The 27,659-nt window shown below is 28.5% G+C and overlaps 3 protein-coding genes across 4 annotated transcripts; 1 reads left to right on the top strand and 2 right to left on the bottom strand.

The window, feature by feature from the left end:
- Positions 1 to 5,410: 5,410 nt before the first annotated feature.
- On the bottom strand, positions 5,411 to 11,227 carry LOC123293774 (ectonucleoside triphosphate diphosphohydrolase 5). The gene is made up of 8 exons (XM_044874681.1): positions 10,969 to 11,227; positions 10,559 to 10,703; positions 9,302 to 9,448; positions 9,125 to 9,204; positions 7,809 to 8,374; positions 6,992 to 7,203; positions 6,760 to 6,923; positions 5,411 to 6,437 (listed from the first exon to the last, which is right to left on the bottom strand). The coding sequence occupies exons 1-8, from the start codon at positions 10,990 to 10,992 to the stop codon at positions 6,366 to 6,368; spliced, it is 1,410 nt and encodes a 469-aa protein (XP_044730616.1). The 5' UTR covers positions 10,993 to 11,227; the 3' UTR covers positions 5,411 to 6,365.
- Positions 11,228 to 12,662: 1,435 nt separating this feature from the next.
- On the top strand, positions 12,663 to 17,472 carry LOC123293773 (CWF19-like protein 2 homolog). Of its 2 annotated transcripts, XR_006535044.1 has the most exons (4): positions 12,663 to 12,814; positions 13,122 to 13,551; positions 14,013 to 15,482; positions 17,396 to 17,472. XR_006535044.1 is itself a non-coding variant. In XM_044874680.1 (3 exons), the coding sequence occupies exons 1-3, from the start codon at positions 12,803 to 12,805 to the stop codon at positions 15,260 to 15,262; spliced, it is 1,692 nt and encodes a 563-aa protein (XP_044730615.1). In that variant the 5' UTR covers positions 12,663 to 12,802; the 3' UTR covers positions 15,263 to 15,868. The 2 variants fall into 2 exon arrangements, 1 of the variants encoding a protein (XP_044730615.1); XM_044874680.1 differs by lacking the exon at positions 17,396 to 17,472 and having other exon boundaries at positions 14,013 to 15,868.
- On the bottom strand, positions 16,361 to 26,598 carry LOC123292645. Its single transcript, XM_044873359.1, has 16 exons — positions 26,444 to 26,598; positions 25,624 to 25,658; positions 24,991 to 25,233; positions 24,366 to 24,458; positions 23,697 to 23,960; positions 23,334 to 23,451; positions 22,835 to 22,845; positions 22,204 to 22,454; positions 21,624 to 21,790; positions 19,308 to 19,618; positions 18,813 to 19,024; positions 18,395 to 18,543; positions 17,836 to 17,975; positions 17,353 to 17,508; positions 17,095 to 17,278; positions 16,361 to 16,614 (listed from the first exon to the last, which is right to left on the bottom strand). The coding sequence occupies exons 1-16, from the start codon at positions 26,511 to 26,513 to the stop codon at positions 16,361 to 16,363; spliced, it is 2,658 nt and encodes an 885-aa protein (XP_044729294.1). The 5' UTR covers positions 26,514 to 26,598.
- Positions 26,599 to 27,659: the final 1,061 nt, after the last annotated feature.

Below are 27,659 nucleotides of genomic sequence, written 5' to 3'. Positions count from 1 at the left end.
CTCAACCCTCCGGAAAATCGGAAAAACTAATTAAACTTAAATTTGGATCTTTTCTGTTACTTTCTCTTAATTTCAAGTCGATTGGTCAAAATCCGATCTTTATAGCATGTATAAAACCGAAAATCGTTATTTTTGAGTGGTTTTTCGCGCATTCTCTTAACAAGTCAATTTTCTTGAAACAGAGCCAAGAACACTCTCCATTTAATTTCCTTTCAACAAACAAACAAACAAGAATCAAAATCGATTCATCGGGTTTCTTTTTTCTTTGGGCTCGAGAATAAAAAAAAATCTTAGTCCATGAAGTGATTAGAAGTTCTGACATCAATGTATGTATTTATGATCTTCAGATTATTAAATAGATTGATATTTTAGAAAAATAACTCCAAATAACGTGGAAAAATGAAGTTAAAATTGAAAATTTTACTCTAGTATTATACACATTACTAAATTTAATAAATTATCTTATAGAAACTAATGTTATCAACAAAAAAAAATGTTAATTAACAATGTTACGGAATTTCTATAATATATATTATGGAATTTACATTGCCTACTTTTTTTAATAACTTGAAATTTATAGATACCATATTGTATTATTTTCTTGGCGTATTTGAAGTACCCTTATAACGTTTGTTTACTTTGTTATCAGTAAAACTTCTAGTTTAATATTTTTTATTCTCGAGCCTATCAAGAATGTAGGTATAACCGACTTAGCTTTTGATATAAGAAATTGGTCATTTTAGAAAAGGAGTACCTAATTAGATCCTGATAATCAAGGCCATCTCTAGATCCATTTTTCTCTTAAATCTGCACTAGGCTTTTTTTTTAGAAAACTTTATTTCTTTCACATATATTGATCAATAAACTTTCGTGGAAACATTTGCAGGTAATTTATATTTGAAAATGTAGTAGGGATAGTAAAATTTTTTTTGTATTTCCTTGAAACGGATAGGTACGGCTCAATGAAGAACTTGTGTAAAAACAGGAAAATTTTGTAAAAACAGGAAAATTTAAATAGCTAATTAAATACACTCAAAGTTAATAGCTAAAATGTCGTATGTCTAGATTATTTATTTCTTAGAGAGAAAAAATTTAATTTTTATACCATGTATATATGAAATATACCAAGGTATACTTTTAATTTTAGTCCCAAGTTTGTAACGCTTAAAAATATTGATGCTACGAACAAAGTTTTGATTGATGCTACGTAGCAATTCTTTACATGTTAATGTTATAGAAAATGTCAAATTAAAATTATTGAAAAACATCTAATTAATCAAACTTAATGCATTAAAAATTGTGAAAATAAAAAATCAAATTAGACAAATATTATTTTTCAAATGTAAATTATCATAATTATTTATTTAAATTTGTGAGACAATAATATTAAATTTTCAATGTAAATCACAAATGCAATCCGTACAATTAAATATGCATCCATACAATTCTATAATTAAAGTAGTGTATCTTTACCATGGAAACGCCTCCAATAAAACTCAAACGCGGTGCGAATACCTTCTGTTTGGTACTTGACTGTTTGATTTTTGTTGAGTATTCGTAGTATCTGGTCGTAGTTTTAGATATACAAGATGTTTTCATTTTTTATTTAAATTTTTAATTAAAATTAGTAATTATTTATAAATTTAATAATTTAATACTTTTTTTTTTCGGTTGGATATACCATTAATTCGAGCTTGGTCAAATATTTTGAGAATTTCTCGATTATTTAATGAAATTTGAAAGCTTCCTTTAATTACAAAACTGGAAATCCATACACAAGCTCGTCTTTTATTTGCTTAAGATTTTTCCATAAAATTGAATTTAAAGACAGCCTTGTTTTCGAATCGAACTTGAAGTGGATTGTGTCGAAAAATATAGGTCGTCCTTGAATGACATAATGTATGAGAACTTGTTATATGAACAGCCAGTAATGCGTTGTAAGAATACATATATCCACGCCCTCATAACTAATAGCATTATCGACCTTCAACTATTTATTCTTGACGCATTTTTTTTAATTTGATGTAAGCAGTAATCCATTTAGTCCGAGCAAATTAGGAATTTGGTTCGTTAAATTATGAAACAAACAGTTTCTCAACGTAAAATTGCAGGTTTTTAATTTTTTTTAAGGAATTTCGAGAACCGTACTCTCAATATATACCTTTGGGTTATGAGTCCAGCACGCTTTCCCTGCGCCACTCTGCTCTGTGTAATAATGTCGTAATAACATGTACTGATTCTGTTGTAAATACAGCAGTATTTATACGCTCATTTTTACGATATTAATGTTTAAACCAATAAGTATAAGATAGAGGAAAAGGTCGCGTAAACAGGCACGAGAACCATCTGCTATTTGGGTCCTGTAAACATTACGGTATCCATTGCTATCCATCCAACTGCTCCATTCGCAATTTAACGAACCAATAATAAGTAATTAGTTTGCTTGGTCTAATAGTATCTACTCTTATTACGTTCTCTTAACAGCACTCGACAGTACATAGCAAATTGCACTGTCCAGAGATGCGAATTGTGATTAAGGGTCCCGAAAATCCTTTTTAAAAGTCAAAGGCCTAGAACTTTTCGTTAAAATCTGCTCGTTTCAACAAATAGTGAATAACTTATTTACCCGGCCTATTAATAATTTTTCGTCTATATACAAGTTACAATAACATTACGATTCTGTGTACCTACTATTACTACAAGCAAATGATAAATGTTTAATTAATAAAATGAACTTCTGAATTAAAATTTTACATTTTTATGTGTAGGTGAAGAATAAAAAATTAAAAAACCCGATTCTTCCAAAAGTGGTGGAACTCTCTGAAAATGGGGGAAATATTTGTCACTCAAGGTACCCTACTTAGTGTAGGCGCTGAGTAGCTTTGCGTTCGGTTGCAATAACTCAAGTTTTAATATAGATATTTGAAAAAATAAAAAAGATTCTTTAACTAGAAAAAATTTGCATTTTTCTCATATATAATTATGTAGCATTTTCTTTCGCAAAAGGTTCGCTTTCGACCTATAAACAAATAGCGGGCCGGAAAAATGATAACTTATATGGCATCTTATATGTGGCACCCTATATTTAAACATTAAATATTTTCCTATGAAATATACTAAAATTTTAAACGGGAACGAAGAAATTATTACAAAACTATGGCCTTTGTATATAGAGGTTGTCGGCGTTTACAATATATTTTTAACGATTTTATTTACAAGATTGACATTTCATCTAAATTTGTTTATTTATATCTTATGAGTTCATTTTATCGATTCGAAATAAACAAAAACCAAACAATAGACATTCTGCTTCCTAGTAGAATAAAAATGAGAAACAATTGCTCAGTCTCCCATCTGGAAAAACTTTTTTTTATTATCCTGTAAATAATTGAATTATAATTTTTTTATAAAAATTTTCAATAGTATTTAGACAATAAGGGGTCTATAACTACATACTGCCAATACTTGTGTTAGCCTCTCTTTTACAGAAATCTTTAATTTATGATTCAAAATGATGATCATAACTCTGCTCCATCTGTGATCATCATTTTGAACCATAAATTAAAGATTTCTGTAAAAAATTAAAATAGTAAATGTCAGATTAAATTTGTAATGTATGAGCTATATTGCTGTAACATAAAATCATAACAAAACCTACTGTAGGATACATAGGCTCAGGGTTGCCATAAAAATTTCTACCAAGTAACTATCGATCAAAAAATTGATATTTTTTTCTTCTTCAAGAAATATTAGTTAATCTTAAGAATTAAATTGTGATTAAAGCTATGTTATAGCTGGAAATTCCCATATTCAAAACATTACGTTGGACTATTGTATATAATATCAAGCTGCGACACAAAATTTTCTTTTTTAAACAAGACAAAAATAGAATTTGTAAAGTATTTGACAAGCGAAAGTTACGGATTATTTCGACATTTTTTACAAAAAAAATACCACGCACAAAGTTTGAAGTCGGATACGAAGTAATTTCAATTTAGTATGATTATTGTACAATACTCTGTGTGATTTGGGATCTGTCCATTTTAAAAGTTCAACATGTAGGTCATCATAAACTTAACGAATCTTCCACATTTAATCGCCTAAATATATATAATTGCCTATATAATGAAAAATCGCCTAAAACATTTTGTTGTGAAATCAGGTTTGAAATTTTTGTACGCTTCTAATTTAGGGATAACCTTTGTTCCTCTTCCAACCGAATGAATCAACCCTCAGTACAAAGCAGCAAAAGATGATAAAATTTAAGTAATAGATTTCAAAACTAGAAATTACAAGTTTTCAAATGATCTACTGAGGACCAAATTCGATGAATTTTCTCATTCTACATTTCTCATAAACAGTACTGCTTGTTTTATTAATTCATATCGATTTTTTGGGGAAAATTCATACCAATTTTTAGACGTATAAAAGAGTATTTAATTGATATCATTTTGGTATCATTTTAAATTTTACGGTATCGAAATACCTTAAGTAAAAAAAACTGCATATTTTTGTGGAATGTTTTAATAAATATTTTCATAGTTTCAATATACAAAGTCTAAGACAAATATATGTTGACAACAAATATATACACACATAAATTTATGTACTTTAAAAGGCACCCAAAATTTAATTTTTTTGATTATTTAGAATATTTCTTTCTTACTTTAAGTGAAATACTGAACTAAAAATTGTGAACATTTATAAAATATTTTAAAATTACTCTCTATGTAGTCTTGTAAATAAAATAAAATATATAAAACGTACTCCTTGAAATAGGGAACATTATTGTGAAATTTTTCTGCTGGCTGACTCCATTGTAATACATTTATTAAAATACCCTAAAAATACATCAAATATTTTTATTCATGTTTTTTAACAATGTATTTCAATGGTGCTACTTAAAAGGATTTGCCTAGAGAACAACGTTTATGGAAATCAATTTTTGTTCACTACAAAACGTTTCCTTAAAGTGTACAGAATATGTTCTGGACATCAATTTCAACGCATGATACAGCTCTATTGTTAAATAATTATAACAAACATCAGTAAAACATGCGTTTAAATAGACGCTAGTGTACTACTTCCTTAGTATTTGTAATTGGTTACTGTAGAGAGAACCTTAAAGGCGTTTTTAGGATTCTTTTGAAAAACGCATCAAATGACGAATCTGTAAAACAGGAAAGTAAGAGTGAATCATTCTCTGGATTCAAAAGTCATAATTAAACCGAATCGAATTATATTTAATTATGTCAAATAAAAGTCGAGCTACAGAAGTTCACTAGAAAGATTCCTTAAATATAGCTTTGAGTAAGGTTCCTTTTTTCAAGTAATTATTTAAATTAAAATACATCTACAAAACATAAAAACATCTGCAATGATCTATTTAATTTTAATGAAAATAAAATTATTCGAATAAAATTATGTCTTTTATTGTGGAATAGTACACATTATAACGATCAAAATATAAAAGATACATGGCTACAAGTTCGTCACGATTATCACATAGAAATGAAACTTTTTTAAAAAGTACTTGTTTTCTACAACCATCCAGTGGTGATTAACATCAGGTTTTGTACATCATTAGAAAAGTTTCATCTTAACAAATAATATTCCTTCAATTGATATTCGTATCAAAATAAGGACATTCAAATACATCATTTAAAAAAATGGAGTAATAATTATTTTAAATTTTGATAATGATTAACGGTGTCAGAATGAAGTGCACTTTGGTGAAAATATACTAAAAAACACTAAAGGAATTTCAACGAATTTTGATTTCACCTCTTAAACCAATCATTACCATTACCATAGGTTTCTATTTTCATTTTAGAGTTTTTGGTACATAAATTTAAAGGAACTTTTAAAAATTTTATTTAAAATTTAGTTTATACCAAAAGATACATTGATTCTATGCCACCACCACGTTTATGACGAAAAAAAAGAGTAAGGTAAACGTAACTATTAAACAAGTGTTTTGTTAAAAACATTGTTAAAATATCCTTTAATATTTGTTATTTATTTTTAATTAAAGTATGTAATAAAATTAATACAGTGTGCATCATTTCACACACGGAATCTAGAGTGTGGCGTTCTCTATCAAGTACATGTGTGTATTTATGTGCTTATCGCTGTCGAACTTATGTGAATCTGCACAACGGAATCCGTGTATGATTTGAGGCAGAGTATAACTAACGAATGGTGTGTTATAAAAACTGTATTTTTTATCGGTTATATTAATTGTCAAATTATAAAAAGTAGTCAATTTTTAATCTTAAAAATTTTCACAAAATCTTACTAAACGATCACAATGAGAATTGGTACAAAATGCACGTAAAATTCTATTAACAAATATTTAACTGATACTAATTTTGTAAAATTTTAATTGCTGCTCCTAACGCCCAACTCAATTCATGACCATTAATTTTCTTTACGAGCTGAAAACAAAATTAATGTAACGTTAGAAAACTTTAGTATAATGGATAATTCAAAAAAAACTTTTTTAAATCGAGGACTGTTTGTTACTCGCCAAGGTAGTTGTTACTAATTTTGTCACCATTGGCCGATCTGTAATTACATATAGGATAGGTCTCAATCATCAATACAGGAAGTTTAAGCTACGTCTAAAAGAACGGCTAATTAATATTATCTTTTTGGTCATGGTCTTCAGAATAATATCGTCTTTCAGTAGTTTTATAAATATTTTAAAATTTCCCAACTTTCTAAGCCTTACTGAAACGGTATAAAAAAAGTACTTACACTTAATTGTGTTGTTGGTTTCAAACCAAATCCATCAGTCAATAAAACATAAATAAACGTTAAATCTAAGGTCATAAATGGTTGATCTGCATTTGTTGAATTTGCAGTCCGTTTAGCAGCTAATAAAAAGTCTTTAACAGGAACTTTACCACCAGTAAAAGGATCTATTAAAAATATTTGTAAAATTTAATAACTCGTGAAACAAAGTAATATATATACAATAAAAACATACCAATTAAACCACTTTCTGTGGCACGATCAAAATAATAACTGAAAGCATTAATTTTTTTAGAAACTAATTCGGAGGGAGTTACTACAGAACTTTTTACGTAGTTTTCAACAATACTCAAACACTTTTCAAATTTTATTACTGGATGCTTTTCAGTTACTGATATTTCACTATTTGCATTGTCTGTTTTATATCGAATATCAGTTTTGGGACCACTGAAATAAAAGTAAATTTAATTAAAATTTTAAGGTTTATTTAAGAAGAATGTTGAGAAACTATATTGATAATGTTGAGAAACTATTAGCCCATCAAATTCAGCTATTAATTTAACATTTATATTTGAGAAACATCGAACAAATGTTCCCCGAATTTAAGTGTACGCTAATAAAATGCTGTTCTCAAAGCGAATATTCGTTTACTATGATCTATCTATTTTAAAAGACGGACACGAGTTATGCGGTAATAACAAACATTCGTGATATGGTGAGAAACAGTAAAATCTATTCGCTGCTTAATGTACTAATATGAACATTTGCTTGATGTTAGCAAAATTTCGGAACACGTCCTGTAAGTAAAAACTTGTTTTTAGCTTAACAAATGGCATTCTATAAAAGATTTCGTAATATGAATACAAACTGGGATATTTTAAGAGTTGCCCCTCTCTTTAAACCAAATCATAAATACAATAAAATTATCAATGGGGGGGGGGGGGGGGTGAAGGAAATGTTATCGGAAAAATTGCCGCCTTCAAAAAGAGTAAAACAATTTAAAAAATTAAAAAGTTTAATTTAAGAATTAAAATGAAAAACTGTTTACGTACCTTACTAAATATTCTTTTCCATTATAATGCCATTTTGTGTTATTAATTATTGGATTGATACATTCACTAATTAAATTTAAACTTTTTTTTTCATTTCCTTCAGCTAAAATGGCTTTACGTGCAGCCATTAAACCTAAGCCCAAGTAACTGTGCGTGTATAACGTAATATTATTATTGCCGTGTTGTACATTGTAAATGTATTCTTTTTGTGACAATGACGAATCGGAGGTCGCTGCGAATGTTACTTGAGTTGAGCCACCTCCTAAATCTAACGCAGCGGCCGCTTGATTTGGATTACCGTTTAGTAATCCTTGAAGGAAATTAACTGTAACCCACGAGAATATTCCTTCGTCAACACCATCCATAATTGATACAGAATCTTCATTTGTATGAAAAGGTGTTTGACTAAATAATAACCGTACTTCATCCAATAAAGCATTCGCTTTCTGTTCGGGTAACATTCGTAAACCAGCAGTAGCTTTCAACACCAAAGGCGTTTTTTTCCAATATTCTTTTGGTATTTCTTTATACGCATGTTCTAATAATTGTTTAATCGAATCAGCGCCCTGCATTTCAACAATTTATTTAATATATATACTTTTTGTAAACATAGTCAATTACTAAGTGAACAAAAAATAGGTAAATAAATTTAGAATCGGCATAATATGGAAAGCTTACTTTGTGTACAAATGCGTTGCATCGTAGGGACTACACGAATTTCTAAAATTTCCATGGCATTATTGTTTTAAGGATACTAGTATTGCTACTTTGGTTTGGTATATATATATATATATCGTGTTCAGAATTGTTCTAAGATGATATCCCCCATATATTTTACAAAAGTTGGACAATAACATTTAAACATTATGTTATTATTAGCATATTCAAAATTGTTGCTGGATGAAACAGTAGATTGGATCTTTACATTCAAGGGGTATAGGCAGACCGACAAGGAAGTTTTTTAGTTAATTCGGTTTAAGTCGATATCTTAAAAATTACTCGCTCAATCGTCAGAAAGGCACAGTTTTTGTGTTTTTATTTTGAATAAAAATTATTCCAAAAAAAATCAAGCAACAAGAAAATATTTTTAAAAAACTTAGATATTCCAATCTAGGTACGAGTTATACAACTATATTATGACTGGCACTGCAAGGTATATGCAGATTTCTTAAAAATAGGCGACTTTGCTTTTGAACATCTTAAAATTGCCAATCTTAAAGTTGTCAATCATAACATTTCAAGTTTTGTTTTCGTTTGTGAATAAAATTATCAAACATAAGAATTATGTTGTTAGATTAAATGATTTTTTAATTTACCTTTTTTGGTTCATTTACAAACGATGATAGCCCTGGTTTTAATTGAATAAATAATTCTTTATCTAATATTAAACGTCCGTCTAAAAAAAAACAACAGACAATTGAATTTTTAATGATAGCCAGCTTATCATCTTATATAAGGAGATAAATACTTTTTTAATCCAAATTAATATTTACCTAAATAAGCTTTATGAAAACTAAATGCTAGTAACCTCGAACCAGTACTTCCTGCATCTATAATAGCTGCATACACCGGATCATTGTATCCTAAATGTCGAGCTAATTTATCTGCAGTAGAATGAACAACTGTGTCTAAATATAAACCTAAAAATTGAAAAAAATTAATAAAAATTAATTTTATTTCTCAGTAAACGCCTTAAACACCGCGAAAAGCATTATACATATTTCGACATAAAAAGGAGAACGAGAGAAGAGTTGTTCCTTACGATGAAAGGGTGGAATCAGAGATGGAAAGAGTTTAAATAGATGGAGAATGCTGTGCAATATATATAGAATCATAGGGTTCAGGGCAGAGAGAAAAGTTTGTTTATTGTATAGTATTTCCATACTTTTAAACATTCGTAACCAAGATTTTAAAAAATATATCCATTGACCGAGGTACAGAATTAATAAAATATAACAGTAATTTTTCTTAAATCAGTAGTTAACTAGCCAATTCTGTACAACTTATAATACATTACAATGAAAGTAAATACTAGATAGAAATCTGGAGAATAAGTAAGTATTCGAATCACTCGTAAATGTATAGCCGTGCCACAAATAAACGTGTATAATAGCTATCAATTGTTGATTAATTTGAACTTTTTATGTAGTCCACAAGTGCCAATTAATCGAAATCGATCATTCTCGATCAAAAGGTCAAATTCCTGATTCAAATACAGTTTCTAGTAACAAAATTTGAAGATGAATTCTTATATAATACGATAAGATAAGACGGAAAATTTGTTAAGTATTTACTAAAGCTCAAATTAATAGAATAATAAAACTCATATAATTTACAGTTAGCTCTAACTGAAATATGTAAAGCTATAAGTAAATTCAACCGTCCATATCTCGGAGACTAAGCGAGAATTTGATAATTTTCACAAACCGTAATCGAGTTAAGTTGTTAATTCAACGTTCATAAAAATTGAGGCTTGAATTCATACTAGAACAATAAAAGTCGACTCTCAAGTAAAATAGTAAAACGACAACTTGAAAAATATTTTTTACCACATATATTTGTGGACATATTGTTTTGATATTATTTTTATTCCTACAAATGTTGAAACTTGAAAATTTGCATTGCTATTTATGATATATAAAGAGTTCTGTAAATTAAATGTCATTGAAACAACATCAAAGTAAATAAGCGAACATTTTTAAACTTTGACCAGGTAAATATTTATTTAAAAAATTATGATTATGTAATACCTGTAAATATTATCAAAATTCCAACTGATAACAATAAACATATCAACTGTCCACGTATACTAAGCGCCGATGAACTTTTTGATGATTTTTTTCGTTTGATTTTATCATTTGATGCATGTTTACTACCATTTTCTGTACCTACAAGCTAATAATATATTTGTTTAAATAATTACAAATCGAAGAAAATGAAGAAGAAACAGGTTATGTTTTGACGATTCCAAAATTTTTGCAAACTCACCTTTTCATAAATCATTTAACATAAATTATAAAAATATCCAAAAAAAAAATTTCAAAACAAAGTAAATAAAAAATTATACTACATACAAATTTGAAAAAAAAAGGAAAATCACATGGCTCAACACAAAAATTTTTGACGTAACATTGAGTATAGAAAAATAATAAGTTCTTACCTTTCTCTGACGTGTGGTACCCATAATTTTTAAATTTTTTCTTGAACTCGAAAACTTACATAAATGTATATAACATATACATGTAATAAAAATTTTAAATTAAGAACTACAGTTTATATTCGACTCCTGCGATAAAATACGTATTTTTATTGTAAAATTTTTTTTAATAGTATACAAGGACACTTATATCCTATCCTAATCGTCAAACCATCACGAATCACGATGTCATCATAATTAATTTTTAAATACTATCTTCATTTACAAATTGAACTTTTAACAAGTATGTCATATTATAAATTTAACTATATTTATTTATTTTGCGATAATGGTATTTGTTTAATGAGATAAGATAAAATAGATAATTGTAATTATTAAAATTCGTTCATAATCATGACGAAATAGGTATGTAAATAATATAATTTGAGAACCGGTAAGACGATTGTTGTAAAACAATTTAGAGAAATTATATAATTAACGAAATTATTTGTATGTAATAGTCAATTAGTCCCTTTGCATTATATTTAAATATATCTATATATTTTATTATTTTTAAAAAGTAAGGAAGTAACTGTCAACAATTTTCCAAATAGATAAAAATGGAATGAAAACACAAGATGAAATTAACAATCCAACCTTCTTTTTCTGCCAAACAATGTCAAACACACAGATTTTTATCAACAATTTAGATAGCTAACACTATTTAAAATAGGGTGTTCTATGATTCGCTATAGTCAATTATAGTCTGCTTTTTTTTTACATTTTCTAACGCCTGTAAGTTCTCCCCCCATCGCTAAATTGAAAAGATTTATAAGACCTTTTTTCAAAATCATCTAAGCAACAAAATCCAATAGGTCACGTCGATGCTCGCGTTACAATACATTTAGCATCCTGGACTCGCGTATAATTGCCATGATAAACTGGTTTATCATTGATATATAACATATAGGTAGAGGATACCATGTATTGAAATTGGTCTGAATTTGAGATATATAGATATATACTAGCGCTACCAAATGAGTGGCTAAAACTAAAAACATATAGCATGCGTTGAATGGTTTTATTTAGATCTCAACCACTCATTCTGGGGGCGCTGGAAATGCTTCAATACAATCAATTTAGAGATAAAAAGATAGTAGTTAATTTTATACTTAATTTTATTTTTTTACGCCATATAGATCCTCTATCCAGTTATATAGAGACTAGTGAGGTTTTTAGATTTATTGCTATTGAATTTTAATACTAAAAAGACTCTATCTAGCGATAATAAAAAGAATCATAGTTTGAAAAGCCCATAGATACAATCTTGTAAACCATACCCACATATAAAAGAGGTAATGTAACAATTTTTACAACACAAATTTTGTTAAATAATTATATAAAACATTAAAATAATTATTTTAATTTTAATTTGGGTCATTATGTCGTTTAAAAAAGTAAATCGCGAGTTCGTTTTTCATTAATTTCCAAATTGTTGCCAGGAAATAAAAATTTCACGTATTATATGTATACATTAAGTAGGAATCTTTAGTCTTTTTATTCAATGAAAAATCATCTGAATTTCTAAAGTATGGTTTACATTTTTTTACTCGTTGCGCTGACATCTTAACGTTAAAATCGAATCATCACCACACGTCGGTCGCACAAGTGCTTGAACGCTATCCGTTAAGATGTCTACTAGATGGAGGTCAGTGCGTACATCTGTTGATCTGTCATCTGTGTTTATTTGTGATGTTGTGTTAAATGTTTGTGACTTATCCAAAGATAAGTTAGATGGAACATCGAATTTGTAACACAGATTATAATTTGATTACAGAAAAATTTTCTTCGGATAACTATGGATTCTGAGGTAAAATTTCTTAAATTTTATTAATATTATTGATTAGGCTATTAGTACACAATCGAGTCTTCAGCAAGCTAGTTATTATCATTACGAGTTGGTTAGGTTGAGTTTGTCGATTATAGAGGAGTTGTTTGGGTTCTGAATTTTTTAGCCCTTGAGTTCAAAAATGGGACACTATTACAGAAAACGGAAGTATTATATTCACGCTATAAAAGACCCGCTGGTGCACGTATAGCCTCATCCGATTAATCAATTTTGAATAATCATTGATAAAGACCCTAATTTAATTCGAAAAACTGATATTGTGTTTTAGAAACGTAGCAGAGAAAAGCGAAGTAAACATAAAAAAAAACATAAGAAGCATAAAAAAAAGCGATACTCATCCACGTCTTCTTCATCGACCGAAGATGAATGGGTAGAAAAACCAAGAGTAGATAAAATTAAAAAAACAGCACGTGATAATTCACCGAAACGAGATTCTTGGATGACAGATTTAACGTTCAATATTCCAACTACTTCAAATCATAAATTAAAAACACAAGCTAAAATCGATGAAGCAAAAAATGCAAGTTTAGATACTTATAATCCAAGTAAAAGCACGCGTGAGTTAAATCCTTATTGGAAAGATGGCGGGGATGGGTTGCCAAGTTTTAATCAATCAAAAATGTTTTTAAAACCCGGAACTCAATACAAGAAATTTGATGAAACTAAATCTTCATATAGTTCTCGAGTACAAAGTTCAGGTACAAACATTACTTTTTGAAATTATTATTGATGGCTGCATTTAGTCGATGACTTATATAATAATATTCATTAATTTTATGGAGTCCCTATATTTATATATTTTTTTAAAATTTTAGCATAAGTATTTAATAATAAATAAGGTAAATAACTTGTGAATTGTCGATTGACAATGAAAATTAAAATTATCTTCCTTAATTAAAAAAAAAAATTGTAAATATTCACTCTCTCTCTGCAAACAAATTCGTAATCTACGTAATTTGATTTTTTCCTGACGTTCTAGGATCATTTTTATACTTTTACTTTATTTTGTAAGCAATATTTACCTGCAGGTAACGTCTATTCCATAATATAAATAGCACTGAAGATTTTTCACAGCACAAACTTGATGGCAATGAATATCTATGTATTAAGTCATGCATTTTTTCATTACTGCTTTTAACTTTATTTCTTGTTGTTTTAGGAGATTGGAGGAAGAAGTCATTGAATGAGGTACACAAACAATCGAAATATGACTCAGAAAAACAACAAAAAGTGTCCGAACCAGTGTCCGAACCAAAGTTAAATTTAACTGATAAAGAAATTAATGAATTAGCAGCGCGTGTTTTAAAAGCAGAAATTATGGGGAATCAAAAGTTACATGATGAATTAAAAAAACAATTAGAAAAGGCAAGAGAATATCGTAAAAATAACGGGCCTACTCTCATAAGCAGTGATAAAAATGATGTTATAATGTCTATAACAGACGAAAAAGGTCAAACAAAACCTGTATTAAAACATGAATTAAATGAACCTAGTACTTCCAAGAAAAGACATAAAGTATCAACACATGTTCACGGGGAACGTGTACGTTACTTTGGGGATGACGATAGATATAATTTAAACGAAATGTTTGAAAAGGAAAAACTAACTTCCGGCTATGATGATGAAGCATCATTTATGAAAATAGCATCAAAATTAAAACACGCAGATGATGAAGTTACAGATTTGTTTGAAAATACTTCATTTGATCCCAGTGCGAAAGAAGTGGATGAACGAAATAAAGCAAAAGCTTTAAAAGAACACAAAACTTTGTTAAATTGCCCACGGTGTATTGATTCAGATAAATTTAATAATCAATTAACTATTAAGTTAGGGGATAACGTATATTTGTCAATTCCACCATATCAAAGTATTACCGAGTGGCATTGTTTTTTGATTCCAATCCGTCATGTTTCATGTGCAACACAACTCGATGAAGACGAATGGAATGAATTACAGGAATTCCGTACAAAATTATCAAATATATTTGCGAAACGAAATCATGTTACAATATTTTTTGAATGTGCTAAGGATTTGCATAAATATCCACATATGATGATTGAATGTGTCCCATTACCTGAACAAGACGGTTCGTTAGCGCCTATGTATTTTAAAAAGGCCATTCTTGAATGTGAAAAAGAATGGTCAAATAATAAAAAGTTAATTGAATTGAAAAAATCGAATGTACGAAGAGTTATACCGAAAGGATTAGCATACTTTTCTGTAGAATTTGATTCAGAACCAGGATTCGCTCATGTCATTGAGGATCGTCGTGATTTTCCTCAAAATTTTGCACAGGAAATTATTGGTGGTTTGTTAGATTTGCATCATAGTGTTTGGAGAAAACCACGTTATGAAAATTCGTCTGAAATTTTGTCAAAAGTAAATAATTTTAAAAAGATTTGGACTTAATAATTGTGATTTTAAATTTTATTGTAAAGTGTTATAAAATATTTCACGAGAAAAATTTATAAATTCTGACCTGAATCAGACTTATGTTGGAATTCATTAAAAGAGTAGAAAAGAATTAATAATTTTGTCTGTATTATCACTAATAAAGAGTACACCAGTCAAGAAAGGCATAAAACTGACCGCCGTTAGTTTCGTTCTAGAGGGATTATCACTGTATATGGTATGTTGGAAAATATATTATTAATTATTATTGTGTAAAATATAGTGGCACACAAGATATTTTGATTGCCAGTTTTTGACTTAGATCATTATTGAGCTATTTTTTAAATAGGTTCAGTATCACGTACTAATATAAATGTAAATACACAAAATCCTTAATAAGAAGGAAGTGCCACCATTTTGCCTGTTTCGGCCTTTGTCTCCATAACCGTACACTTTTGGCCAAAAATGGTAATAATCTTTTTAGTTAAGTAATTTTTGGTACCCCTAACTGATTACGACTTATATCACTATTACGATTTATTTAATGGCTTTTTGGTCCGTATCTCTTCTAATAATTTTTTAAACAATAAAATGCTAATAACTTAACTTTTAAATCTACAAATTTCCAACAACTTTTACTTTTTTTTCTAAAATTAATATTTTTGTGCATTTAGATTTATTACGTGATATTGAACCTATTAAAAAAATAACTGCTGTAATTTGGCGCATTATGGACAAGAGTAGGGGCTTCTCCATTGCCTCTAGTATTCTAGTTATGCGTAATTTTTGGAAAAACTTCGTATATTTTTAAATTTTTAAAATTATGTTACCAATTTTTACCATTTTTTTCATAAAAAAATAATCATTTTATGCTACACGTTTGTCAGTTTCATTATTCTGTTAAAAAGATGATTATTGATATGTTACTCGATCAGCGGATATAGTTTGGAAACTAATATCATCCAATTTAATAGATGGTGTATAAATAAGATAAAATTTAATTGCTTAGATTTTATTCTTTAAAAAATTCATCATATGCAAAAATTAGGCCGCATAAACAATTTAAAATAATTAATTATATTATTCTTCCATTTTCTACTCTATTAGACGTTATTTTTAATTTTTAACATTTACAAGATAAATAAAATCTGTTAGGAATTTTTTACCCATCAATAAATTATATTTTATTAAATGTGCGTTAGTAGTTATTAGCCTGGTTTGTGAGAAGTGTAATTTGCTGTACGAAGTAAGTGAACCACTCGCTGAGGGCTTTTCGAATGTCACGACTATGGCAGCTTTTGATTTTGCTTTTATTGTAAAATTATTTTGTTGTACTCCATAAACACGATGAGTGAAATATTCACGGAAACCTAAAAAATATGATCATAAAATATATTAGCATATTTTCACGTGAAGTTAAGTGAATTAAAAAAGAAAAATTGGTATTTTAGACATGCTGCCATAATTTCATCAATTTTGTAAAGACGGGTTTGCTGTGATAATAAAGTGTTTTTCATGCAGTTTGTTAAAAATTTATTTGATGTGGCTGTGATTTTCTTCTCTTTTCGGCTAGATTGTATTATATGAAATTGGGAATTATTTAGTGAATTATGAAATAATCCACTATATTAATAAAATTATATTATCTTGATTTTAACAATATGAATGTTAATATGTTATTAACTCTACGAATAATTCAAGATATTCTTTGGAAGATCGAACATTTTCGAATCTTGCTATTATTACTGCAAAATAAGAAAGTCTTTTACAGAATGACGTAGCGTTCATATTGCCAGCTTGCGGGCTAATTTTAAATTATTAATATTATATTATAACGGAATTTTTCTTACTAGTTTCAAAATTTGATATGGATTTTTCTTCTATTTCGGTAAATTTCTGAGTTGAAAGTTTACCAGGTTTAGATGCTTGTATGTTAGCTTTATTTTGCCGATTTTTATCAGATGGTATAAAACCTTTTAATCGAAGACCCACATCAATTGTAATAGGAATGTCGCATTCCATAAAATTTCGTATCTATTGACAAGTAGAAATTGCTATATAAGAAAGAAATTTTCAAAATAAATAATTTTATATAATAATATTGTTACCTCAAAAACCGCTTTAGCTGGTGTAACTTGATGATTATTGTAGGTTCCACGATGGATTAATGTGCTAGTCCAACTAATATTATGAGCTATTCCATATCCAATTAAAGCCAATGGAACTAATGTGAGTTCGGATTGTATTTCGATGTATTCATAATACTACAATTAAACAGTTTTTTTAGGTAAGTTGATTTTATCTATATCAATATAGATGTAACAGTAAGTGGTCGTTGGGGTTGAAAAGTTGGTCGAACGGTAACCAAAAATATGAAAAACTTTATGTTCAACATGCTCAAAAAAATAAATCATGCATAACAGGCTTCCATAACGTGCATGACAGGCTTCCGTATTCCAAGTTCATCGCTACGCGATCAACTGACGTTCACAAGTCCACAACTTTTATCAGCCGAAGTGAAATGACTGTCCAAAGTTTATTACTGACTTCTGCGCTATAAGAAAATATACGATAAAAATATAATAGCATACATGAGTATTTGTAATCGGCTCAAAAGATATCTGAAACTTCCTTTCTTCAAACGGCAATAAAGTCAATCCTAATGGTGATATATTACATCTGAATGGGCCTTTCGGGTTTAAATGTGGAATAGTGAGAGTAATTTTGCGCACTATAAAAAAATCAGATTTTTGATGAAATTCATTAAATATAAGGTAATATACTATAGGAAAGTCTCTTTTGGTTTTTATTCCGCAATGATGGAGTACAGAACACAAGTGTTGCTTAAGTAATATTTGTAAAATATTTTTAAAAGTCGCATCTATCGAATGTACATACATTCGATAGAAACGTAATCGCAATGTCGTTACAATACACCATCATAAATTAAGTATTTTTGTTGAGTGCGGGGAAAACATTTTTTTAATCACTTTTAAAATTGGGGATTATATGATTCAAAGGGCATTTAATTTGAAAATACTGCCCGCATTTTGTTTCCTTCCGATTGAGCTGAAACTTTAGGATTATGGTTAAAAGAGTACCTATATTACAAAAAAAATTGAAAAATGACTTTTAATTCTATGAATTTACTTGTTATATTTTTAGCAAGCACAGTTATATGTGATTGTAATCCAATTGGTTGTCCACCAAACACAATTTTTTGTGATGTTAAATTAGATAAAATAAAATTAGGTTTAATCACGGGGCATACAACACGACACATTAACATCTCTTCATGGCTGAAAAATATTTAAAAAAATTCTGTGTTAATGTTTTTTTCTAATTTTTATATTAATACACATGAGAGGTCGTTGCCGATGTTTCAGAAATGCGTTGTTGAAAAGTATTCTTAAGAAGACGAACATGAAGTAATATTTTGTAACACACGTTTTATTGTGAACAGTTGTTCATTATAAAACGTGTGTTGCACCTGGCACGTGCTAATAAATTAGTTTTTTAGTTGGTTCGCCTTTAGTTAGGACTAATATAGTATTCATTTTTTACTTACGGTATATGTGTATATTTGAGCTGACATCTAACTGTTACATCAAGCGTATATGGCTTTAAATATTGCCATACACTTTGAACCACATCAAAACGAGGTTGCATAGTAGTAGGCTGTTTCTTTTCTCTGGGTGAACCTTGTTTGAATTGCTTTGCGACTTCTTTATACAAATCACTTGGTACTTTTGGACTGCATTGGATTACAATTTTAATACTCTTGAAAAGTAATTGTTTTTTTAATATTCAGAGTCGAGTTAATCAACTTTGAGAAAAATTAATTTTTCACGTTAACTATTACACCTTCCTTCGCATCCTTCTGCGCAACTTGCGACAATTGTGTTTATTATTATTATTCATTATTTTTCGTAATTTTAGACATTTCAGGTGTTTATGTTACAAAATTTGGCTTATATATATAACCGGTTTATTTGGGGCATGTTAGTAGGAGTATTATATATATATGGTGAGCCTGGTATAAAAAATAAATTAACAATCTCACCTTGGTTTCACTGTTTAATGTACCTAATCTAGGTTGTGCTTGAATTTCCTCAGAATCTGTATTTAGCATAAAAGTGCCTTGTAAATTTTTACTTTTTCGTTTCAAACATCTTTGAGTTGATTCATTCAAGCGTAAGTGAATTATGGATAATGAAAAACTTCCGCATGGTGTACATCTAGTTCGAATATATTGATAATCAAATTCAAATAAAGGATTTATGATATAGCTTTTAAAATAAGCTACAGTCATATCAATACCCCCGGGCTTGTCATAAGAACTTCTGGAGTCTTCACCAGTTGGTACTTTCGCGTCTAACATTAAAATAGAAAATATTTTATTTTCCTTAGTTCCAAACTTTTGTCATTGTTTCTATTATAGTAAAATAAAACAAATTTTGGGTTCCAGAATATTAGCAACTGACTGAAAATTTGGTACACTAAAGCACCGTGCAGTCCGCCACTAAATTAACAACGAGTAACCCAATAAGAGTAGAGTTCTCATTTATTATCTTTGATAATATTTATAGTTAATGTATAGCCTTAAGTTATCAGGGAAAACTGTTTTTATTTTCAATTTTCCAAAACCTCTATGTGACAGCAACTTTCACATATTATTTTCATCCTTTAAAATAAATTTAACTAAAACCCAATTTTCAGCGAGTTGCTAAAATATTTAAGGTCAGAATTGATTAATTTCTCTATTACTTTTGTTCTTCCCTGGTGGAAAAAATATTTGAAGATAAGAAATTCTGAAAAAGTCTTTGGAACTTTGAATTTCTCAACGTTTTCGGACTATTCTAATTCAGAGTTCTTAATACTTTTTTAAAGTTTCTAAGACTTTTTCAGAGTTTTCTAAGACTTATTAAGACTTATTCTTTTTTCAAATATTTTTTCCACCAGGGTTTTACGAAAATGTGATTACTTTTTCGAAATAGCCGTATCTTTCAAGTTTTAAAATAGGTGAACGAACAATCAGTTATAATTGCTTTTGGCGAGTTTTTTTACCTTTGAATACAGTGTAAACTTTTATTTGAAAATTATTTTCTGCTATTGTATTTGGCAAATCTGATTCCGTATTAATCATATCATCCACATCGGGTGAATAAAACATTACAAAATCGAAAAATTCATTAGGGTAAATTTTTCCAAATCCATATCCAGGATGAATATGTATATACTATTTATAAAATAAAACATCATGAATATTTCAGCTTCATATCTCCTTTCGTTTTTGAGTGATCGTGTTGACAGACAGACGGACAGATAACTGGAAATGGAATAATTAGGTGATTTTATGAAACCTTATACCAAAAATTTCTTCATAGCATCCATATTTTTAAGCGTTACAAACTTGAGATAAAAAAGGGTTTTATATTGAAATATTCGCAATTAGAAGCAAAACGCCATATGTCTATTTTAGCTTAAAACAGAGCCGGATTAAGTAAATAACTGTTTAAAAGTTGATCTAAAACTTTAAACTGCTCTATATCTAGCGCCAAAATCTTTATTGATGGATATCTTTTTGTTAATAAATGAGAATTGTTATTTTTGATTTAAAACATACGCTTGGTAAATTTAAGAATCCATATTCTTCTGATAATACTGAAGTATTATATAATCGAAGTTGTAGTAATACTGTTTCTTTTGTTGTAACTCGACCTAAATTAAATATTTTTATAACACCTGAAAAATGTAATAAAGTTTTAATAAACTTAAATTGAATATCATGTTGAAAATTCCATAGTCGCCCGGGAATGTATTGCTTTTACTACTAAATACACAAACTGCTATTAGATATGGTGTAGAAAAGTCAGAAATAATTTAATTTCTTTTTTTTTTTGCCTTTCGAGGAATATATTATATAGAACTGATTCAAAAAATAACTTGGATTAGATTTCAGTTAGCCTAGTAAGTATTAGGTCTTTTAATCTATTGTACCTACTTTGCTTCATAGGTGCTCCAGAAGACCTACAGCTTTAATAAACTACAGGATATTCTTGAGAGACACTTCATTTATTTCACTTGAGCGGAGATCAGTCCATCCTAAATGGCGGCGTTATTTGAGGTGAGGCTTATTCGCATTCATATAGAACTATCCAGTTTTCTCCACTTCATGACAAAATCTGCAGAGATCGTTCTCTGTTGGGACTGATCTGTTAACAATTTTTTGAAAAAATTGTGAAGAGTAAAAAAATTACAGAACCGCCCAGAAACAAACTTAAAAATTTTTTCAAACTTAAAGAGTTATTGCAGGGAGGAGAAAAATATAATTACGTTTAAATTCAAGTTTGAACTAAGATATGAAAACTTACAATACCTTCATTATTAATTTCTATTTGAATTGAGGGAATGTAAATCACAGCATATATCGGAATTTTTGGTGGTTTTAAATCTTTGTATTCTGAACTTGAAATACACATTTTTAGTGGGAAATTTAGTAGATGTAATATGGAATTATAATAACGACTACTTTCTAAATCATGCCTGTTTAATGAATATGTAGAATTCCTACAAATTTGACAAATCGTCAGAGAGTTTATAATATAAAAGCTCATAACAAAAAAAAAGCATCCCATTTAATACCTCAAAATTAGAAAGCGAAAATGGCCGAAAAACATGTTACGCCCGCCAGGCTAGTAAAAATTTGTTGATTGTAATTTTGTATACCTAAATTTTTGAATTTACCTAGAAAAAAATATTGTGTTTTAAAACACCTGCTTTAAATTTACACAATTTGTGAAAACCATTTTTTGAAAAAAAAAGTCTGACTGACAATTTTTGTTAACTTACTTCTGACAGACCTTTTGATGGACCAGAAAGTTTAAGATATCTAAACTTTAAACAGCATTACATTTTTGCATTTGTCGTAAATGTAAATTAACTATACTTGAACTTACCCTGGAGAAAAGCGTAAATAAAAAATTTGTGTTGATTTAGCCAATATAAAACCTTCGACTGGAAATACACTCATAAAGTCTTTCATAGATTTTGGTACTTTTACAATACATTTCAACAGAGTATTTGATTTATTTATAACGCTAATATTATCTTGATAGTTACCAAAATTTATTATACATATTTTAAAATCAACATGTGGTTTACTAAACTCAAATTTATACCCAGAGCAACTTATTTCTGCTTTAATTGTCTGGAAAACACATAATTTAATTTTTGTTTACAATTATTAAGTTTTATTCATGATTCATGAATTTATAAAATTATAAAACTTATAGTGGATCCAGAAACTTATATTGGAATTTTTTTTATTTCTTAGATTGATCTCCATTTGTATAAATGAATTTTACATATTATTCTATAACCTTTTACCTTTTCTGCTATCAAATCATTGCAATCTGCGTCCGAATAAAGATAAAACTTGAAATAATCCACAAAAACTCCTTCACTGGAAATGTTTTTGCAAATACATGGAATTTTAGAGAACCCTCTGGATGGTATCTCAATAAAAGTAGTGAATATATCAAAAACATTTGAAACTCTTTTCAACAATTTATTTAGTAAACTTTTTACCACAGTAAAACCTGTGTTTATAAAAAATATTTAAAAATTAGAATAATTTTTTACATAAAAGAATAGAAACTTTGTGTGTTCATTTCCTAAGCGTTCGTACATCGTTTATTTGATTAAATTAAATAACAATTACAATTTTTTCGACATAACAACACTCTTTTATTGAGCATTGTACAAATTCAATATTAGACTCGAAATCAATTTTTAAATCGGAAAATTTCGCAAACAAATAAATTGTTGATCAAATTATGTGTAATTACAGTATGTTTACAGTTTATCCTACGCCCGAAAATTTTTTTACAAAAGCTGCCGGAATATACAAAAGTATACTAAAACACCATATTAAAACCTTATTTTTCAACATTGAGAAAAGTGTCTATTACTAATCAAGGTAACAGTAAGCTTCTAAAAATTAAAATTTTCAAGGCAGACAAATGAAAAAAAAAAAAAAAAATTCTACAAAAAATAACTTATTTATTTTAAATTAAAGTGTACTTGCATTCGAATTCGGGAGCTACATCTAAAATTGTTTGTGAAACGCTGCTTCTCGCTCTATCAGTATTTCGTTGGTAACGTGCGATACGAATATAGAGTGTCTTGGAAAAATTGTTCTTCAACTGTAAAAAATGTTATTGTTTTTGTCAATTAAAAATGATAAATACACATTGAGCTGTGGACGTTAAGATTGGTAGAATCCACAAAACACGCTTATCAACAGGGTTCGTAAGAAGTTTGTAAGAAGTCCATAAAATCATTTAGCGACCTTAAAATTCTTGATACAGGTGGTTCAATTTTAAGAAACTAAATTTTTCTAGAAGAAAAACTTAACTTGTGAATAGCACTAGAATTGGCTGATACTTACAGTTATATATTTCTTTAATGAAATCTTATCAAATTTCCAAAATGGAGTATCTTCAAATTTTACAGTAGTTGGGTTAATGATTAAATCATTAAATATTGGCCTGCATTCAATATTTATTTCAAATTTTTTCTTCTTACAATCTGGACGCACAGTGTGAAATATGATTGTTGCTTGGATTGTTTTTATTTCTTTTGGTTGAAATACCACTTTCATTGGAAAAGACATATATCGATAAAGTGATTGTAACTTATTGTTTATTTCTATCTAAAAAAAAAGCAAGTGAATACAGCAATTTAATGAATAAATTGTTGGAATCCCTGAATATGATTGAATGCTAATGTCTGAACTATTTACCATTAAAAGTACCTCTTTTATTCTAGAATAAATTGCCCGGTTGTTATATGGGAAAATATTTCTTAATATTGTTATAAAATCTCTTATTATTGCCGAAATTATTTTTGTTTTTATAGTTTTGGAGAAAAAGTAAACTTAAGTTTTGCCAAAAATTACCACCCTTTTAGAAAATCAATAAATGATGTTTATGAAAAAAATTCTTGTTTTTCCAAAAGGAACATTTTTTGGGTCTGAAGTTGTGGCCAATTGAGAGCAGTATTGAAAAGACTTGGTATTTTTTAATTTATTTTGGACTATTGATGCATTGTGGCTTACCTGGAAGGGATTACTTTCAGCCAAATCAATATAAATAAGATCTATCAACGTGCACTGTATGGGTAGTGGACTGTTATTGTGTACAAAAATTTTCTGAGAATAAATATTATCAATATTATAATCCTACGAAAAGAAAATATAATAAGTTATGCCTGGTATACCATTGTAAGCAATCCAGCTTAAAATTTTTTCAAAGAAGAGTTTTTGGACAACTCTCCTTCCTTAGTGAAAGTTGTTATATATTAAAAGGAGGAACATTTCTCAGAAGTCATAAATTAGACCTTGACCTGCAGTACCATTGAAAATTCAAATCATATTTGTAAATGTTAAGATATACAGAAAATATTTAATTAGAAAGTTATTCTTTATAAAATAACAAAGCTGTCATCTTTTTACTTGAAAAGAAAAAAATTCGCCAAAGGCCAAGTCCATCATTTCAACATCATAGCGGTTAAATTTTTTAACTCCTTACTTAGTGGCTGCATATATCGATCGTACTTAGAATCTAAATTCCGAATTTCATGTCTCCTCTACCAGCCAGAACAAAACCGCTTATATAAAGATGATATAAAATTGAGTCTTTTCCATCTAATTGATTTTGAATACACTCACATCATAAGCTTACATTAAATTTTATTATACTTGGTTTCACCACGATGTCATTTTCATTTTCTAGTTTACTGATTCCAGACAAATAGTCAAATTCATGTTCATCTTTCAAAATTTCATCAATAATTTTATTATTCTTATAAAATACGGATACAGGAATATGTTCAGGGGGTAATACTGCCCTGAAATCGGGTAATGTGTTCAAATATGTTATGTCTGTTGATGGTCGGGATACCGAGCTCCTCCTTTTCGATGCGCCCTAAATCAAAAAATATTATAATATATGAATATTAGTAATATGTACTCAAATAATATTGGTGGGTAAGAAAACGGCTACAAGACCACATGTTTTGGAGGCAGATTTAATAATAATAAACAAAAGAAGGCTACCGCAAGTGGGTCCCTAGCACCTAAACTAAGAGTCCTCTGTGCCCTAGGAGGCAGATTTAACATTTTCAACTCTCTTTTTAACGCTTTTTTTTGTCAACAAAAAATTTTTTTTATATTGATTATTATTTGGAATTAAAACAAAAGCAGATGTAAATATTAGATGTTCCAGGTTAGTTTTGGAAGTTCCAACACAAAAAGATTTGGTATACATAATAAACGACATAAAACAAAAAATTGTTATTTTAGAAATGGTACTTACGAATTGAAATCTTCTGAAACTTGCTTTGGATGAACCTAAAAACATAAAAAGTATATACAATCATTAATTACACTGAAATCAAAGAGAGGCAATTACTGTAAAACTTCTAATCCTAAATTCTAAAAATTGCATACCTACAATTAAAATAGATTTCAAAGTGACTCTTAACCCCACCTTCCAGGTGTGGTGGAAGGTTAATTATTACTGGATCGTTTCCCCCCTTTGAAAAAAGTTGTAGCTAAGGCTAGTAAAATATTAGCTTTCATTTTTATATGGTTCATAAAAAAATGCGACTGTGCAGAAAAATTACTGAAATACTGATTTAATCTTTAAAGAAGTTCCATATCATTTTTGGATCACTATTCCTTAAAACCTATACTTTCCAACCAATTTTATTAAGAAAACTAAATTATCACAATGGCGATATTTAACTTGGAATAGTCTTTTTACTAGTTTATAGTCTCTAGTGTTTTAGTCTTTTTACTGTTTCATTTACTATACACTCCATCCGTGAATGTGTAATAATTGTTTTCAAAAGAAATCGATCATTACAATCATATTGTTACTTCGATTAGATAAGGTAAAATAATGTTAGTCATTAGATGGGCTGAATTTACATGGGGCGAACGCTCAATTAATTTACTAGGCGATCGCTTATAAAAACGTACTAGGAACTGACATAAATATACTAGGAAACGTACTAGGAACCCCATATATAATTATCCATTTTTTTAAGATACATGAGTTACCATAGTAATATCTTTTTGCTCAATATGACCCACATGGGCTGGATATGTATTTATAAAACCTTTGGACTTACGATGTCTTCTTCCTGTACTAGTTCGACTTCTACTATGTGATGACATATGACTACTTGTTATCAAGTCCATAAAACTGGTTGTTTCTTCTTCTTCTCCTTTTTCGGATCCAAATGATAACTCTTTTTGTATTGGTTTAAGTTTTTTTTTATTACAATTATCAAATTCATCAGCGAGTTTTTTAATTATTTTTAATCGATTATCAATTTGTCTCATATTATACTTATTTAAAATATTCTTGGTTTCGATAATTTTATATAAAGCTTTTGCTAATTTCCCTTTTGTTAATGTTATATCAAAATTTCGTCTAAATAATTCTTCAATTTCTTCTTCGTATTTAGGTTTTTTCTTATAAAGTTTCATGCATTCATGCTTCAATTTTGTCTCAATCATTTTTTCCTAATCAGTTAAATGAAAATATTTTATTTTGATAAAATTTATTCAATTTTAATTATTAATATTGGAACGAATTAAACAAGTCTGTTAGAGCTTTCGTTGAGCACCATAAGTTGCACAAAGTTAATTTTGGTAATTTTATTGTCGAATCAATCGATCTTAGTCTAATAAAATTAAATAGAATATCATGGTTATAAAGAATGGGCAAAAAAATTCCATTTTAAAAATGGCATATCTCAATTTTGAAGCTAGAAAAAAAAAACGGAAATGTGCAGAAATATTTCAGCTAGAATTTTTAAAATTTGATGCATAGTTTTTTTGTAATTTGTAAAAAACTGATGAGTTATTAGTCTAAATGTACCTTAATTTCTTCTAAATCCTTAATTTGTTTTTTTATTTTTTTCTGCCGTTGATATTCATTCCATTCCTTTTCTAATTTATGCTTATATTTCCAAGCATATTTACTTTGTTCTGTTTTAGATTTAAAATGCATGACGATGGATGGCAACCAATAATCGAATTTAATTTAAAGGAGTCTATTTTATTTATATATTTACTTTTTTTATAAACAGTTTAAAAAAACTTTAGTGGCTGATAATTTTTACCAAAGAATATATTTTAAAAATTTGTTTACAATAAACAATACACGCCTCCTTGGCTGCCCAAAAGTTGTTATAAATTTATAAACAACTAACTGACCCGGCGAATTTCGTACCGCCTATCAGTCAATTCTTTTTTTTTTTTTAAATACTTATTCTGCTATTTGAGGTACCGGGTCAGCTAGTAAGATAAAAAAAGATCCTATTGTCACTCAATTGTTTT

This window comes from Chrysoperla carnea, chromosome 2 (genome assembly GCF_905475395.1).
Source record: "Chrysoperla carnea chromosome 2, inChrCarn1.1, whole genome shotgun sequence".
Lineage (NCBI taxonomy): Eukaryota > Metazoa > Arthropoda > Insecta > Neuroptera > Chrysopidae > Chrysoperla > Chrysoperla carnea.
This window is presented reverse-complemented; position numbering and strand designations above follow the sequence as displayed.